Source organism: Trichechus manatus, unplaced genomic scaffold (assembly GCF_000243295.1).
Source record: "Trichechus manatus latirostris isolate Lorelei unplaced genomic scaffold, TriManLat1.0 scaffold00095, whole genome shotgun sequence".
In the NCBI taxonomy this organism is placed as follows: domain Eukaryota; kingdom Metazoa; phylum Chordata; class Mammalia; order Sirenia; family Trichechidae; genus Trichechus; species Trichechus manatus.
The window spans coordinates 4,410,581-4,427,932 of record NW_004444031.1 but is presented as its reverse complement, the minus strand read 5'-3'; the positions used below and the strand labels follow the sequence as shown (position 1 = coordinate 4,427,932).

The following is a 17,352-nucleotide window of genomic DNA, read 5'->3' as shown; positions in this document are numbered from 1 at the left end:
CCATCGCTGCAGCCACTGTGCCAATCCATCTTGTTGAGGGTCTTCCTCTTTTTCGCTGACCCTCTACTTTACCAAGCATGATGTCCTTCTCCAGGAACTGATCCCTTCTGACAACATGTCCAAAGTATGTGAGACGTAGTCTCGCCATCCTTCCTTCTAAGGGGCATTCTGGTTGTACTTCTTCCAAGACAGATTTGTTCATTCTTTTGGCAGTCCATGGTGTATTCAGTATTCTTCACCAACACCACAATTCAAAGGCATCAATTCTTCAGTCTTCCTTATTCATTGTCCAGCTTTCGCACGCATATGGTGCAGATGAAAATACCACGGCTTGGGTCAGGTGCACCCGAGTCTTCAAAGTGACATCTTTGCTTTTCAACACTTTAAAGAGGTCTTTTGCAGCAGATTTGCCCAATGCAACGCGTCTTTTGATTTCTTGACTGCTGTTTCCATGAGTGTTGACTGTGGATCCAAATAAAATGAAATCCTTCACAACTTCCATCTTTTCTCCGTTTATCATGATGTTGCTTATTGGTCCAGTTGTAAAGATGTTTGTTTTCTTTATGTTGAGGTGTAATCCATACTGAAGGCTGTGGTCTTTGATCTTCATCAGTAAGTGCTTCAAGTCCTCTTCCTCTTCCATAAAAAGCTACTAGGTTAACATTTAATGAGTTTACTGCTGTTCTTTTTAAATTTATTAGTATTTTTCAAATTTCTCTGTTTTAATGTATAATATGGGAAATATCAATGGATATAATCCAAATAAGCAAAAGCTCTTTGACGATCTCAATCATTTTTAAAAGTGTAAAGGGGTCCTGAGGTCAAGTGTGAGAACAGCTACACTAGAGGCACACAGGTAGAACAGAGTCCTGTATATAAAAAGAGTTGCTTTGAGACTTTTCAGGGTATCCAGGGACCATACCTGCTTGGCAAAAAATATTGTGTCAAGTCTGGAGTCCTGAACCACAGAGCCTGCTGGTTCTTCTCCTGGCTGCCACTTGAAAAGAAAAATTAACCCATGAACTGGCCTACAAAATAAAATACAAATTAATGATACCAAACCCTGCTTCTTTTATGACACATTGTCAATATATTAAATTTCAGTCCCCTACTTAACACATGTAATGACAAATTAAGTAAATATGAGAAAATTTCAAAAGATCACTATTGCCATTTATAGTCACTAGAATGTTGCCTAAAAGGTTAATAACACTTAAAATTATATTAGTTAATATAGAATTATAATGAAAGGTTTAACGGATTATTCATTTCTAAATTATATCACCTCACTTAAAAATAGAAAAAAAAAACATAGTAAAACTATAAAGTTATTAACCCTAGATTGAAATCTATGATATATGGATAAAGTTCACAAAGGATGTTTATAGATAAATGGCTGATAGCATATATATTATTAAATACAGGGAGCCACCTTCATATAATCATTGGACTCATGAACAATCCTCAAGCTACAGTATGAACAGATGCTCTCACCTCAGACACAATGAAGTCACTCCCTTTCCTAAAGGAACTGTTGTTGCCTACAAAAAATTAAATTACTACTTTAGGATATCCTCCAGGCTGTCTTTCACAATTCCACTTAGCAAAAATCTTTCTTATCTTTTTAGGAAACAACTCAAATGATGTCTCTTTAATCAACTTTCCCTGATCACTTAGTCAGAAACAATCTTTTATTCTATCTAAAATGATCCCCCATTTTGCGGAGATGAGGAAGATGACGGAAGCCAACTATCCCCTTCTTGCTATTGAAAAGACTAAGCATGTCCCTATAGTCCACATTTTTTCTTTTCAAAGCCTATTCCTTGTCCCCATTCCAAGATTCCAAGAACTCTCCCACCAATGAAAACTATACTAGCCCTCCTCCTGAATATATGCAGATACAAGGTCAACGCTGGGGATAAGGGGAGGTGGGAGTAAGGAGAAGGCTCAGAGAGGTGACTCTGGTCAGAAAGATGGGAGAAGAGGAAGGTACTTCCTGTCATTCACATTTTAAAATTGGAATGTAACTTCCCCAAGAAGCAATATGATAATATGTAGGCAATTTCTGTATTACTATTATTATACATTATCTATTAAATCTAATTTGTAAACTGACCTATTATTCATATTTTTTACGTTAAAATGTGTTCCATGTTCTAGCACTACTAATCTACGAATGAATTTTGTGAAAAATCAACCAACTGGTATTTTGTGAATATGATATTACAGACACTTAGGTTTGAATCCTATACAAATTATTTATTCAGGTTCTTGGTTATAAAATGCAGATAATACCTATCTCAGGGGATTGAAAAAAAAAAAACTTAAAGGAAATAATAAGTTGAACTTAGAGTAACCCAAATAAACAGACAAATCTGATGATCCTTTAAGTTTGCTAAAATATAGATATATTATTATTTTTAACATACCAAAATTATACTTACTTTAATTTTTCAAAATTCTCAGGCTCCAAACTCCATATTTCTTCTACTTGGGCTCCTCGGCAACCTAAAATTAGAAATTATTTTCTTCAGAAAACAAGATCATTCATTTTTTTTCCTTCACCATTTAATAAAATAGCTACTAAAACAAATGTACATTTGGGGGCAGAAAGACATAACAAATTAAATGGTAAAAGCTGATAAAGCTTACAAATTCTATTAATTTCTTTAACAGTTCCTAATTATATACAGTGTATTACTTTTATTAAAAAAAAAAAAATCCAAGTGGTTATGTGCATTGAGTCACCACCTTGTGACTCAGCTTCTCTCTCTCTGGCTTCTATTCATTCACTTTTTCCCTCAACTGTTAGTTTTGCCCACTGTGCCCTTGGTCTTCTTTTTTTCTTACTATAATAAACTTTTTTTCACCTTTTCCCCCCTGAGAAAGCAAACAATTACTACTTAACAATGACTTTTAAATTCTATCTTTAGTTCTGATCCTTTTCTTAAAATTCCAAATCTTTACTTCCATCTACTTCATAGTGACTTCCCTCACCCTGCCCCAAAATGAAATCTACCTCTAGGATAGTTGTTCTCAACCAGGGTACATTTGGCAATGTTTCCTGGACACATTTTTTTATTGTCTCTATGAGGGGAAAGGGTAGCCCTGGTGGCATAGTGGTTAAGAGCTTGGCCGCTAACCAAAAGGTTGGCAGTTCAAATCCACCAGCTGCTCCTTGGAAACCCGATGGGGCAGCTCTATTCTGTCCTATAGGGTTGTTGTGAGTTGGAATCGACTTGACAGCAACAGGGTTATGGGCAGGAGGGGTGGGGTTGCTACCAGCATCTAGGGGTAGAGACGAGGGAGGCCATTAAACATCCTACAGTGCAAAGGACAGCCACTATCAAAAAAGAATATCTGGCCAAAAATGTCAATAATGCTGAGGTTGAGAAATCCTGCTCTAGTAGTATCATACTAATGGTGTAGTGGTTAAGAGCATGGTCTCCAAACTGCCAAGGTTCAAATTCTGGCTCCTCCATTTACTAGCTGTATACCATTTAATCTGTTTCCTAGATCATAGGGATGTGATGAGGAGTAAATGAAATAATGCATAAGATACACTTAATATAGTGCCTGGCATACTCTAAGCATTCACTCAATGTTAGCCAGTATTATCACAAGGCAAACAAAAGTTATGTTTACCAGAGCCTTCTATGTGTGAAGTGCTTTAAATGAATTTTCTCTAATCTCTCCAAGGCAGCTATTTTATGGAAAAGGCAGGGTTAGGGATATTAAGCGACTTGCCAAAATCCACTATACCTAATGTGCTGGATAATTTTGTAAGTCAACTTGATTAGGGTATGTTGTTGTTGTTAGGTGCCGTCCAGTCGGTTCTGACTCATAGCAACCCTACATACAACAGAACAAAATACTACCCGGTCCTCACCATCCTTACAATCACTATGTTTGAGCCCACTGTTGCAGCCACTTTGTCAATCCATCTTGTTGAGGGTCTTCTTTTTATCGCTGACCCTCTACTTTACCAAGTATGATGTCCCTCTCTAGAGATTGGTCCCCCCTGGTAATATGCCCAAAGTATGTGAGAAGTAGTCTCGCCATCCTTGTGTCGAAGGAGCATTCTGGCTATACTTCTTTCAAGAAAGATTTGTTCATTCTTCAGACATTCCATGGTATATTCAATATTCTTCACCAACACCATAACTGAAAGGCATCAATTCTTCTTTGGTCTTCCTCATTCATGTTTCAGTACTCGCATGCATATTAAAAAAAAAACAAAAAACACCAAACCCGTTGCTGTCAAGTCGATTCTGACTCATAGCAACCCTAAAGGACCCTAAAGGACAGAACTGCCCCATAGAGTTTCCAAGGAGCGCCTGGTGGATTTGAACTGCCGACCTTTTGGTTACCAGCCATAGCTCTTAACCACTACGCCACCAAGGCTTCTATGCATATGAGGCAACTGGAAATATCATGGCTTGGGTCAGGCACACCTTAGTCTTGAAAGTGACATTTTTGCTTTTTAACCCTTTAAAGAGGTCTTTTGCAGCAGATTTGCCCAGTGCAATACATCGGTTTATTTCTTGACTGCTGCTTCCATGGGCGTTGATTTTAGATTCAAGTAAAATAAAAATTCTTGACAACTTTAATCTTTTCTCCATTTATCATGATGTTGTTCACTGGTCCAGCTGTGAGGACTTTTGTTTTCTCTCTGTTAAGGTGTAATCCGTACTGAAGGCTGTAGCTTTAATCTTCCTCATTAAGTGCTTAAGTCCTCTTCACTTTAGCACACAGGGGTGTGTCATCTGCATATTGCTGGTTGTTAATCAGTCTTACTCCAATTCTGATGCCATGTTCTTCTTCATATAGTCCAACATCTTGGATTATTTGCTCAGCATACAGATTGAATACGTATGGCGAAAAGATACAATCCTGGCCACATCTTTCCTGATTTTAAACCATGCAACTGTATCTCCTTGTTCTGTTCGAACAACTGCCTCCTGGTCTACATACAGGTTCAGCATGAGCACAATTAATTTTCTGAAACCCCCATCCTTCACAATGTTATCCATAATTTGTTCTGATCCACACAGTTGAATGTCAATGCATAGTCAGTAAAACACAGGTAAACACCTTTCTGGTGTTCTCTGCTTTCAACCAAGATCCATCTGACATCTGCAATGATATTCCTCGTTCCACGTCCTCTTCTGAATCCGAATTTCTGGCAGCTCACTGTCGATGTACTGCTGCAACCACTTTTGAATTATTTTTCAGGACAATTTTACTTGCATGTGATATTAATGATATTGTTTGCTAATCTCCACTGTTGGATCACCTTTGGAATGGGCATGAATATGTATCTCTGCCAGTCAGCTGGCCAGGTAGCTGTCTTCCAAATTTCTCTGCATAGACAAGCAAGCATCTCCAGCGCTGCATGTTTGTTGAAACATCTCAAATGGTATTCCATCAATACCTGGAGCCTTGCTTTTGCTAATGCCTTCAGTGCAGCTTGGACTTCTTCCTCCAGTACCATCGGTTCTTGATCAGATGCTACCTTCTGAAATGGCTGAACGTCAACCAATTCTTTTTGGTACAGTGACTGTGTGTATTACTTCCATCTTCTTTTGATGATTTCTGCATTGTTCAATGTTTCTGTCCATAGAATTCTTTAATATTGCAACTTGAGGCTTGAATTTTTTTTTTTTTTTCCTCCAGTTTTTTCAACTTGAGAAATGCTGAGCGTGTTCTTCCTTTCTGGTTTTCTAACTCCAGGTCTTTGTACATTTCATTGTAATACTTTACTTCGTCTTCTCAAGCTACCCTTTGAAATCTTCTGTTCAGCTCTTTTACTTCATCATTTCTGCCTTTCACTTTAGCAACTCTACATTCAAGAACAAGTTTCAGGGTCTCTTCTGATATCCATTTTGGTCTTTTCTTTCTTTCCTGTCTTTTTAATGACCTCTTGCTTTCTTCATGTTATGATGTCCTCGACATCATCTCACAACTAGTCTGCTCTTCAGTCATTAGTGTTCAAATAAGTCCAATCTACTCTTGAGATAGTCTCTAAATTCAGGTGGGATATACTCAAGATTGCACTTTGGGCTCTTATGGACTTGTTTTAATTTTCTTCAGCTTCAAGTTTAACTTTCATATGAGCAACTGATGGTCTGTTCTGCAGTCAGTCGGCCCCCAGCCTTGTTCTGACTGGCGATATTAAGCTTTTCCATTGTTTCTTTCCACAGATGTAGTCAGTGTGATTCCTGTGTAGTCTATCTGGTGAGGTCCACATGTACAGTCACTATTTATTTTATTGAAAAAAGGTATTTCCAATGAATAAGTCTTTGGTTTTGCAAAATTCCATCATGCGATAAAATACCCAGCTTTTTAATCAAACATTACCTAGGTATTGCTGTGAAGGCATTTTGTAGTTGTGATTAACATGTACAATCACTTACTTTAAGTAAAAATTAAAAAAGATTACCACCTGCTGACCTGCCCCACAAATTTCACACTTTCCAGTCCCCATAATCATGTGAGTCAATTCCTTAAAATAAATTTCTTGATACGTGTGTGTGCGAGCATTTATCTGCTACTGATTCTGTTTCTCTGGAGAACCCTAACTGATACAGATTTTATACCACAAGTGGTTTGAGAGGAACAGAATCTTAAGTTATGTTTTCTGAATTGGTTCTGGGGTTTCTGGAACAGGTTATCACAGCTGATTAAAGGACACTGTGAGTCCATGGTGTGATGTAGTAATAAAGATACACAAAATATCACCATCAGACACTCGTAATCAAATACTAAGATCCCCGGTGGCACAGTGGTTAAAGCTCTCACCTGCGAACCAAAAGGTTGGCAGTTCAAATCCACCAGCTGCTCCGCAGGAGAAAGATGTGGCAGTCTGCTTCCATAAAGATTTACAGCCTTGAAAACCCTATGCAGCAGCTCTACTCTGTCCTATAGGGTCGTTAAGAGTCGGAATCGACTCTATAGCAACAGGAGTGGGAGAGTCAAATACCGATGAGACAAGGTTCTGGGTGACTATGTATTTGGTACTTTAGAACATTTCTGTCAAACTAACAAGTACAGCTGACATTGGTTGGTTGCTCCTAACTGCACTAGAGAAAGTGGAGAAAGAAAACAGTTAAGTTCAGGGTTTCAGATTCTCAGCTCAAGCACCACATAAATGACCTAAGTTTCTATATCTGCTCTAAAATAAACAAGGTACGTTGGTGGTGTAGTAATTAAGCACTCAGTTGCTAACCGAAAGGCTGGAAGTTTGAACCCCCCAGCTGCTCCATGAGAGAAAGATGCAACAGTTGGCTTCTGTAAAGATTCCAGTCTTAGAAACCCTATGGAACAGTTTTACTCTGTCCTATTAGGCTTCTATGAGTCAAAATCAACTGGAGAGCAATGAGTTTTTGGGTTTGGACAGATCCTGATGAAGATGGCAACACTGATACCCTTAAATTCTGCTGTCTTCTTCGTCAGTTGAAAGCAGCTCTTCCACCATCTGAAGAGGTTACTGTGCTTTCCCTGAAGAGCCTGCCTGTAAGGGCCTCCCCTGAGGAAAACACACTTGCAAGACATGGCTGATTCTCCTCAGGACCTACTCCTCTTTGCTTGCTGACCTATAATTAAAATGAAATTGCAACAAGTCCTGAAAGGTGAGATACAAAGTGTGACCCATGAGGAGGTGCAGTATACTCCAAAAGAACTGCATGATTTTTTCCTATTTACATAGACAGAAATCAGGAAATACACATGGGGATGGATAGTAAGGGTTACGAACGTCCGACTTATGTGCAATCCGTAATTACAAACCAACCCTCGTAAAGCCTATTATATTAAAAATTTGAGGTACATACCATGGTTCATAATAAGAAACGGGTGCTACTTTGTGACATGCATCAAAACATTATTATTATCATTACTGTATTACTATGTTAAACATGTTTTAGTGTATTTAGAAGTATTTATTTAACGATTTTTATGCACAGAAACGTACACTATATATTTTAAGACAAATATTTGACTAGTTTACATTAGATTGAAACGATACCTGTTCCAATTTATGTGCAAATTCGACTTAACGACAGACTTAGGAATGGACTTAGTCCGTAATCCAGACTGTAAGCTGGAAGGAATATAAAGTTGGATCAGGACGAATTTACTGATAGGGGCCCAGTAAGCTGATTCTGGATTCAATGTTGTAGCTCAAGGACTTAGAAAGGGCTCTAACAGTTTGGTTGGTTGGTTGGCTGAAACATGGACCAAAATAAAGCTGACCTGCCAGAACTGCCTTGGATACTGTAGAAGAAGGTACCCAAAGGTTAAGGAGATAGGAATATTAGAGTGGATTTACCATGTAAAATCTGATCACCCATTCCAGGAGGGTCCAGAGGACGTACCTTTCACCATGACTATAAGAAACAAACTTGTGAGGGGAGCCCCAGCATCCTTGAAGAACTCTGAAGTCACTCTTCTCTGTAGGTCAGAAATTATAGTACAAACTGCTTCCACTGAACCGGGATCCTTAAATGCAACGAGGATAAATGGATCCCATGGTGAGAAGCTAACTGGTGGCACAAGGTGGGCATGGTTACCATAAACGACAGTGGAATCAAAGCAGTAATCAGAATAGTCTGACTCACAATGACCTATGGCATTGGCTAGTTCTTTTCTACTGTCCCTAGAAAAGAAATAGACGAGAAGTCTACTAAATTCTTACTTTATCTGTATAAGCAAAAGAGTTCTAAGTCAAGTGAAAGGAAGTCTAACTTGAATCACCAAAACGGAGAGTCACGGCCCTTTAATTAATTCCCAGACTTGAGCCAGTTTATAGACCCACAACGTCTTGAATGAAGCAGAGGCCAGGTACCCTTGAGGAAGGACCCTGTTACACTGCCAGAAATCTATACTGTTAATCTTTCTTCCAGCCTTTCCCAAAGGATCTACAGCCTTTTACAAGGGTGACTGTGAACTGAGGAAAAATAAATAATCAGACTTTTAGAAGATTACTGGACGTTGACTCTGAACTGACACTATTTCTGGGAGATCCAAACGTCACAGTGGCCCACCAGTCAGAGTAGGGTCTTATGGAGTTCTGGTGATTAATGAAGTTTTAGCTCAAACTCATCTCACAGTGGGACCAGTGGGTTCCCGAACCCATCCTGTAGTTATTTCCTCACAGTTCCAGAATGCATAACTAGAATAGATATACTCAACAACTGGAAGAATCCTCACATTGGTTGCCTGACCTGTAGAATGACGGGTATTATAGTAGGAAAGACCATGTGAGAGACACTAGAATTGCCTCTACATGGGAAAAGTAGTAAACCAAAAACAATACCACATTCCTGGAGGGATTGCAGATATTAGTGCCACCATCAGGGACTTAAAGGATGCAGGGGTGGTGATTCCCACCACATCCCCATTCAATTCACCTACTTGGCTTGTGCAGAAAACAGATGGATCTTGAAGAATAAGAGTGGATTAGTTTAAACTTAACCAAGTGGTGACTCTAATTGCAGCTGCTGTTCCAGATATGGTTTCACTGCTAGAGTAAATTAACACATCTTCTGGTACCAGGTATGCAGCTACTGATCTGGCAAATGCTTTTTTCTGAATACCTGTTAGTAAAAACCACTAGAAGCAGTTTGCTTTCAGCTGATAAGACCAGCAATACACGTTCACTGTCCTACCTTAGGGGTATATCAACTCACCAGCTTTATGTCATAATTTAGTCTGCAGGAACCTTGATCAGCTTTACCTTCACAAGATGTGACACAGTTTACATTGCCGGCATTATGCTGATTGGACTTAGTGAGCAAGGAGTAGCAACTACTCTAGATCTATTGGTAAGAGATCTGCACGTCAGAGGGTAGGAAATAAATCTGACAAAAATTCAAGGGCCTTCTACCTCAGTGAAATATCTAGTAGTCCAGTACTATGGGGCATGTTGAGATATCCCATCTAAGGTGAAGGATAAGTTGTTGCATTTGGCACCTCCTACAAACAAAAAGGCAGCACAATGCTTACTAGGACTCTAGATTTTAGAGGCAACATATTCCTCATGTGCATGTGCTACTTTGGCCCATTTACTGAGTGACCTAAAAAGCTGTAAGTTTTAGGTGAGGCTCAGAACAGGCAGTTTTACAACAGGTACAGGCTGCTGTACAAGCTGCTCTGCAATTTGGGCCATATGATCCAGCTGATCCAATAGTGCTTGAAGTGGCAGTGGCAGAGAGAGATGCTTGGGAGGCCCCTAACTGGTGAATCACAGCAAAGATCCTCTGTGGATAATGACTCTCCTTTTGAGAAAGAGCTTTTGGATTGCTACTGGGCCTCAGTGGAAACTGAAAGTTTAGCCACCAAGTTATCATGCAATCTGAGCTACCCATCCATAAACCAGGTGTTGTTTCACTCAACAAGCCATAAAGGTGGGCATACACAGCAGCACTCCACCAGCAAAGGGAAGCGACATACACAAGATTAGGCTTGAACAAGTAAGTTACAACGAGGAAGTGACCCAAATGCCCAGGTCCCTACTCCTGCTACATTACCTTCTCTGTCCCAGCCTGCACCTATGGCCACATTAGAAGTTTCCTACAATCAGTTGACTAAAGACAAGAACTCAGGCCTAGTTCACAGATGGTACTGCATGATATGCAAGCACCACCTGAAAGCAGACAGCTGCAGCGCTGTAGTCCCTTTCTGAAATATCACTGAAGGACAGGGGTGAACAGAAATCTTGCCAGTGGGCAGAACTTCTAGCAGTGTACCTGCTGGTGCATTTTGCTTCGAAGGATAAATGGCCAAATGTGCAAATGCATTCTGAATTATGGGCTGTGGCCATTGGTTTGACTGCATGGTCCGGGACTTAGGTGGAACATGATTGGAAAATTGGTGACAAGAAGGTACGGGGAAGAAATATGTGGACAAAATTCTCTGAATGGGCAAAAGTGGGAGAATGTTTGTGTCCATGTGAATGATCACCAAAGGGTGACCTCAGCAGAGGGGGATACTAATAAATCAAGTAGATAGGATAATCAATTCTGTGGATACCAGTCAGTCTCTTTTCCCAGCCACTCCTGTCACTGCCCAATGGGCCCATGAACAAAGCGGCAATGGTAGCAGGAATAGAGGTTATGCATGGACTCAGAAACATGAATTTCTACTCACCAAGGGCAACCTGGCTATAGCCACTGTTGAGTGTCCAATCCACCAGCAGCAGAGATCAACAGTGAGTCTCTGACATGGCAATATTCCTCAGGGTGATCAGCCAGCTACCTGCTTGCTTGTTGATTACACTGGACAGCTTCTATCATGGAAGGGACAGTACTTTATTCTTCCTGGAATAAACACTTAACACTGGATACAAATTTGCCTTTCCTACGTGCAATGAATTATAGATAACATTGTGAAGAACAGGAATTCCAGAATGCTTAATAGTGCCCATGAGGAATCTGTACATAGTAGATGAAGAGGCAGTCATCTGAACAGAACAAAGGAATAACGCATAGTTTAAAACTAGGAAAAGTGTACATCCAATCCGTATGCTGAGCCAATAATCTGAGAAGCTGGACTATATGAAGAGTGGGGCATCAGGACTGGAGGAAGACTCATTAACAACATGCAAGACACAGATGACAGATCCTTGCTTGCTAGAAGTGAAGAGGACTTGAAGCACTTACTGATGAAGATCAAAGACTACAGCCTTCAGTATGGATTACACCTCAACATAAAGAAAACATAAAAAATCCTCACAACTGGACCAACAAATAACATCACGATAAATGGAGAAAATATTGAAGTTGTCAAAAATTTCATTTTACTTGGATTCACAATCAATGCCCATGGAAGCAGCAGTCAAGAAATCAAATGACGTATTGCACTGGGCAATTCTGCTGCAAAAGACCTCTGTAAAGTGTTAAAAAGCAAAGACGTCCTTTGAGGACTAAGGTGTGCCTGACCCAAGCCATGGTATTTTTGTCTCATATACTTTGGACATGTTATAAGGAGGGACCAGTCCCTGGAAAAGGACATCATACATGGTAAAGTAGAGAGTAAGCGAAACAGAAGACCCTCACTGAGATGGAATGACGTAGTGTCTACAACAGCGGGCTGAAACACAGCAACGACTGAGGATGGCACAGGACTGGGTAGCATTTTGTTCTGCTGTACACAGTGGCACTATAAGTCAGACCAACTCGATGACACCAAACAATAACATGCAATGCTTCTGCCAAAATTACCATCTGTGGACTCAAAGAACACCTTATTCCACATAACACTGCTTCTGATTAAGGAACTCACTTCACAGCAAATGAGGTTTGGCAATGGGCCCACGCACACGGAATTCACTGGTCTTACCATGTTCCCCATGAAGCAACTGGCTTGACATAATGGTGGAATGAACTTTTGAAAACTCAGTTACAGTGCCAGCTAGGTGGCAATATCTTACAAGTTTGGAGCAATGGTCCCCAGGAGGCTATATATGCTCCAAATCAGTGTCCAATATATGGTGTGGTTTCTCCCATAGCCAGGATTCATAGGTCCAGGAATCAAGGAGTGGAAACGGGAGTGGCATCACTATTACCCCCAGTGATCCGCTAGCAAAATTTTTGCTTTGTCCCACAGTCTTATGGTCTGCTGATTCAAAGGTCTTAGTTCTAAAGGGAGAAATGCTTCCACTAGGCGACACGTAATGATTCCACTGAACTAGAAGTTAAGACTGCCACCAGCGCACTTTGGGCTGCCCATGCTCCTGAATCAGGCAAAGAAGGAAGTTACTGTACCGTCTGGAGTTGTAGATTCTGATTAATTAGGGGAAACTGGGCTGCTACTACACAATGGAGGTAAGGAAGTATATGTCTGGAATACAAGAGATCCCTTAGGACGTCTCTTAGTACTACCATGCCTGTGATTAAAGTCAATGGAAAACTTCAGCAACTCAATTCAGGAAGGACTACTAATGACCCAGACCTCTCAAAAATGAAAATTTGGGTCACTTCACCAGGCAAAGAACCATGACCAGCACAGGTGCTTGCTGAGGGCAAAGAAATGTGGAATTGATAATGGAAGAAGGTAGTTATAAATACCAGCTACGACCACATGATCAGTTGCAGAAACAAGGATTATAGCTGCTGAGTATTTCTCCCTTACCGTGTTATAAATATATTTGTTGTGTACATAGATAGCAAATATCTTTTCTTCCTTCCCTCTATTATCCCTTATATAGGATGTATTGATGATATTCCACTGCTACTCCTAAGGTTTTCACTGGCCCATTTTTTCAGAAGCAGATTCCCGGATCCTTCTTCCCAGTCTGTCTTAGTCTGGAAGCCCCAGTGAAATCTGTCCACCACGGGTGATCCTGCTGGCAATTGAAACACGGGTGGTATAGCTTTCAGCTTCCAGGCATAATATGATTTAACAGTTATCTTTACATCATAATATTTAAGTTAGAGGATATCAAGAAGAGTGAACAATAATTAAGGACTTCGCATCCTCTTCTGAAGGAAAGGGTTAGTATGTTCTCAATTGTACACAGGATGGTTGTATCATATTGGCAGAAACATGGTTTTGTTATTTTTATTTGAAGATTAAGTATGGTTTAAGGAGATGTGTTTGGGTGCCAAGTTGACAAGGAGTAGAGTGTAATGGTTAATTTTATGTGTCTACTTGGTTAGGGTGTAGTACCCAGTTACTTAATCAAATATTAATCTAGGTGTTGCTGTGAAGGTATTGCTACAGTCAGTTGACTTTAAGTAAAGGAGATTATTCTCAATAATGTGAGTGGGCCTCATTCAATCAGTTGCAGGCCTAAAGAGCAAAAACTGAGGTTCCTTGGAGAAGAAAAAATTCTGGGTCAAGACTGCAACATCAACTTCTGCCTGAGTTTGGAGCCTGCTAGCCTACAATACAGATTTCATACTTGCCAGCCCTCACAATCGTGTGAGCCATTTCCTTAAAATAAATGACAGATACACAGTTACATACATACAAACACACACACACACACACACACAACACACACACACACATATCACTTATTGGTGCTGCTTCTCTGAAGACCCCCAATACAGCTAGTATGGACCAGAAAACTATTCAAATCTAGCTCTGATTCCAAAGTCTGGGCACTTTCGAATACTCTAGAATATTTTAAAGTGAGAGCTAGAGAAATCTTGAGATCACCTGTAAAAGTCAATGGTTATTTAAAAAAAAAAAAAAGTTGGGTCAACTAACAAGGCAAGCAACTATGTGACTGGCCACTCAGTATCATTCTGTGCCTCAACTTGTTCTGTTCAACTAAAACCTATTAAGTACCTACTCTGGTATTAAAGATACATGTATAAGGAGAACTACTACATAATTTATAGTGAAGAACTGGAAACAATCTGAATGTCTATCAACAGGCTGACATTCATATTATCAAGTTGGAAAATCCTTATAAATGTGAGTCTAGATATGTACCGTCTCAAGAAGGGCACAAAAGGACACCAATGCAATTATTAACATTGGCTGTTGCTACACACACCGTCTCCTCACTTATCAACATGGTTAGGTTCCAAGGACCAGGATCGTTCTGCAAAATCAGGGTTATGTCAAAATCGAAGGTGACCACATCAAATCACAAAATGGAGGATGACTATATCACTACACAACTGCCAAATTACATCATGACATAACTGCCAAGTCACTGAGAACTGTGGTCCAGCCAAGTTGACATATAACCTTAACCATCAAGCCAGCAATACTCTCACCTCGCACCTCAGCGTTTGTTACTGCCAGACGTACATCACTAATGTGCAAAACAGTCGGACAGTAGATGTTTTTTACTATAGTCATAAATGTGAAATATCAGATAATGAGAGTCAATAAGTGAGGAGAAGGTGTACTGGAAATCAATAGTAAAAAGAAAAGTCAAACATTTATAAAGAAAATGTTCCACATTCTACTTTGGTGAGCAGCCATCTAAGATACTTCACTGGTCTCACCCCATCTGAAGCAAGGGACAATGAAGAAAACCAAAGACCCAAAGGAAAGATTAGTCCAAAGGACTAACAGATCACAAGTACTACAGCCTCCACCAGACTGAGTCCAGCACATCTAGATGGTGCCCAGCTACTACCACCAACTGCTCTGACAGGATCACGACACAGGGTCCTGGATAGAGCTGGAGAAAAATGTAGAACAAAATTCTAACTCACAAAAAAAAAAGATCAGACTTACTGGTCTGACAGAGACTGGAGAAACCCTGTGAGTATGGCCCCCAGACACGCTCTTAGCTCAGTAATGAAGTCACTCCTGAGGTTCACCCTTCGGCCAAAGATTAGACAGGCCCATTAAACAAACCTAGACTAAATGGGCACACCACCCTAGGGGCAAGAAGGAGAAGGCAGGAGGGGACAGGAAAGCTGGTAATAGGGAACTCAAAGTTGAGAAGGGGAGAGGGTTGAGATATTGTGGGGTTGACGACCCACGTCACAATATGTGCACTGTTTAATGAGAAGCTAGTTTGTTCTGTAAACCTTCATCTAAAGTACATTTAAAAAAAAATCAAATATTAAAAATCCTATACATTATACCAAAACAAAAACATTACTGAATAAAAGTGTCTCAAAATCTTCTGCAAAAGTAGAATTTCAAGCGGTCACATGTTTATATAACCTCATGTTAAACACATACACATCTTTTTGGAGGAAGGCATAGTATTCAGCTGTTAGCAGCTATAAAACAAAATCCCTTTATCAATATCTAATAAAGCACAGCATAATGGAAAGAGAAATAAGCAATGATTCATGAAACCTGGGTTCTAATCTCAGCACTGCCTTAAAGTTCTTAACCTTGAGCAAAAACACAATTTCTTTGAGTCTCATTTTACTCATGTATAAAACAAGGATTCTACCCTGCTTTATCCAATCCACAAGATTCTTGTGAGGTACACAAGGTATTAAACACTAAACGAAAAAAAATCAGTTAATATAGAGTCCTTTTATATTTATATTAGAAGCCCTGGTGGCACAGTGGTTGAAGTGCTTGGCTGCTAACCAAAAGGTTGGTGGTTCGGATCCACCAGCCCTTCTGCAGGAGAAAGATGTGGCAGTCTGTTTCTGTAAAAATTTACAGCCTTGGAAACCCTATGAGGCAGTTCTACTCTGTTCTATAGAGTTGCTTTAAGTTGGAATCAAATTGATGGCAATGGGTTTGGTTTTCTGGTTTTATATTAAGTAAAAAGTTGGGGAGGGAGCTTTAAAAAGTTAATGAAATGCTGGCATTTAACAAACATAATTTCTATGTCAAGCATGTTAGTAGGCCCCGGCAAAGATATATATTAATATTCTCATAATACCCAAAAACCTCAAAATCTAGGAGATAAGCACATGCAACTCTAACGCAGTAAAACATGTATACACTGCATATGAAATGTACACAGAAGTTCTAGAAATTCAGAGGTAGGAGAGATCACTACCACCTGTGCTGATCCGAAAAACTTTGACGGATAGTTGAACTGAGTCTTAAGTAGGGTACCATATAACTTGTCATTTGAAGCAGAACACCATGCCAAAGTGAAAGGGAGTGCTAAAATTTAAACAACGTAAGTTTTGAAATATTTACATATGGACTAACAGAACTGTATTTATATGCACTGACTAACAGATATTATGCTACTGGTAGGTCTATATAGTTCAAAAATAATTTTCTTAAAAAATATCTGCAGTCTTCCCCCCCAAGAAAATACTTTGGTAGGGTTCTCCTAAACTGTTGCCAATGCCTTAAATTTAATTGACTGTTAGGTCATCTATGCACACAACAAGGTTTTCTCTCCCTACCAGAGGCTTTGACAACAATTTGATTTTCATTCCTCTTAACCTTACCAACAAGTCTTACCAGAAACAGCAGGGATAGCCTCTGTACGTCCCATGCAAAACACCAGCAGGTGTCTTCTCCAAACCCACTCTCAGTCATTCTTTGGCATGGGCAAATGTTATTTGGCTGATGGTTTGAACAACAGGACAAACAGGATTGAAAGCCCTCGGTCAGTCTCTCCAAAAACAAGGGCTAATCTCAATTACTGAACTGAACTAGAAACTCTAAACTGGAGGCACTGTCAACTTGTACCCCGTGACTAAGTAGGTCCCATTTTAGAGGCCCCAACAATAGTAAACACTTTCTTCCAGGGGTACCATGTGCACCCCCATGAATATACAACTTCTATGAAAGTGAAGCATTAACTTGCTTCTCTTCCCAAAACAAGGCGACATACATCTTGTGTTGTTAGTTGTAACTGAGTTGGCTCCAACTCACGGTGACCTTATGTATAACAGAACAAAACAGTGCCTGGTCCTGTGCCATCTTTGCCATCAACCTGGGGTCTCATCT

At 39.9% G+C, this 17,352-nt stretch overlaps 1 protein-coding gene across 5 annotated transcripts in view; it reads right to left on the bottom strand.

Moving 5' to 3' along the window:
- UCHL5 (ubiquitin C-terminal hydrolase L5) overlaps positions 1-17,352 on the bottom strand; it is a 57,232-nt gene that overhangs the window by 34,776 nt on the left and 5,104 nt on the right. For all 5 annotated transcript variants that reach the window (XM_023737017.1, XM_023737016.1, XM_023737015.1 and 2 more), the window contains exons 2-3: positions 2,445-2,508; positions 923-1,028 (exon numbers count right to left, since the gene is read on the bottom strand). In XM_023737017.1, the coding sequence (XP_023592785.1) occupies positions 923-1,028; positions 2,445-2,508 (170 nt within the window). The remainder of the gene's footprint in view (positions 1-922; positions 1,029-2,444; positions 2,509-17,352) is intronic.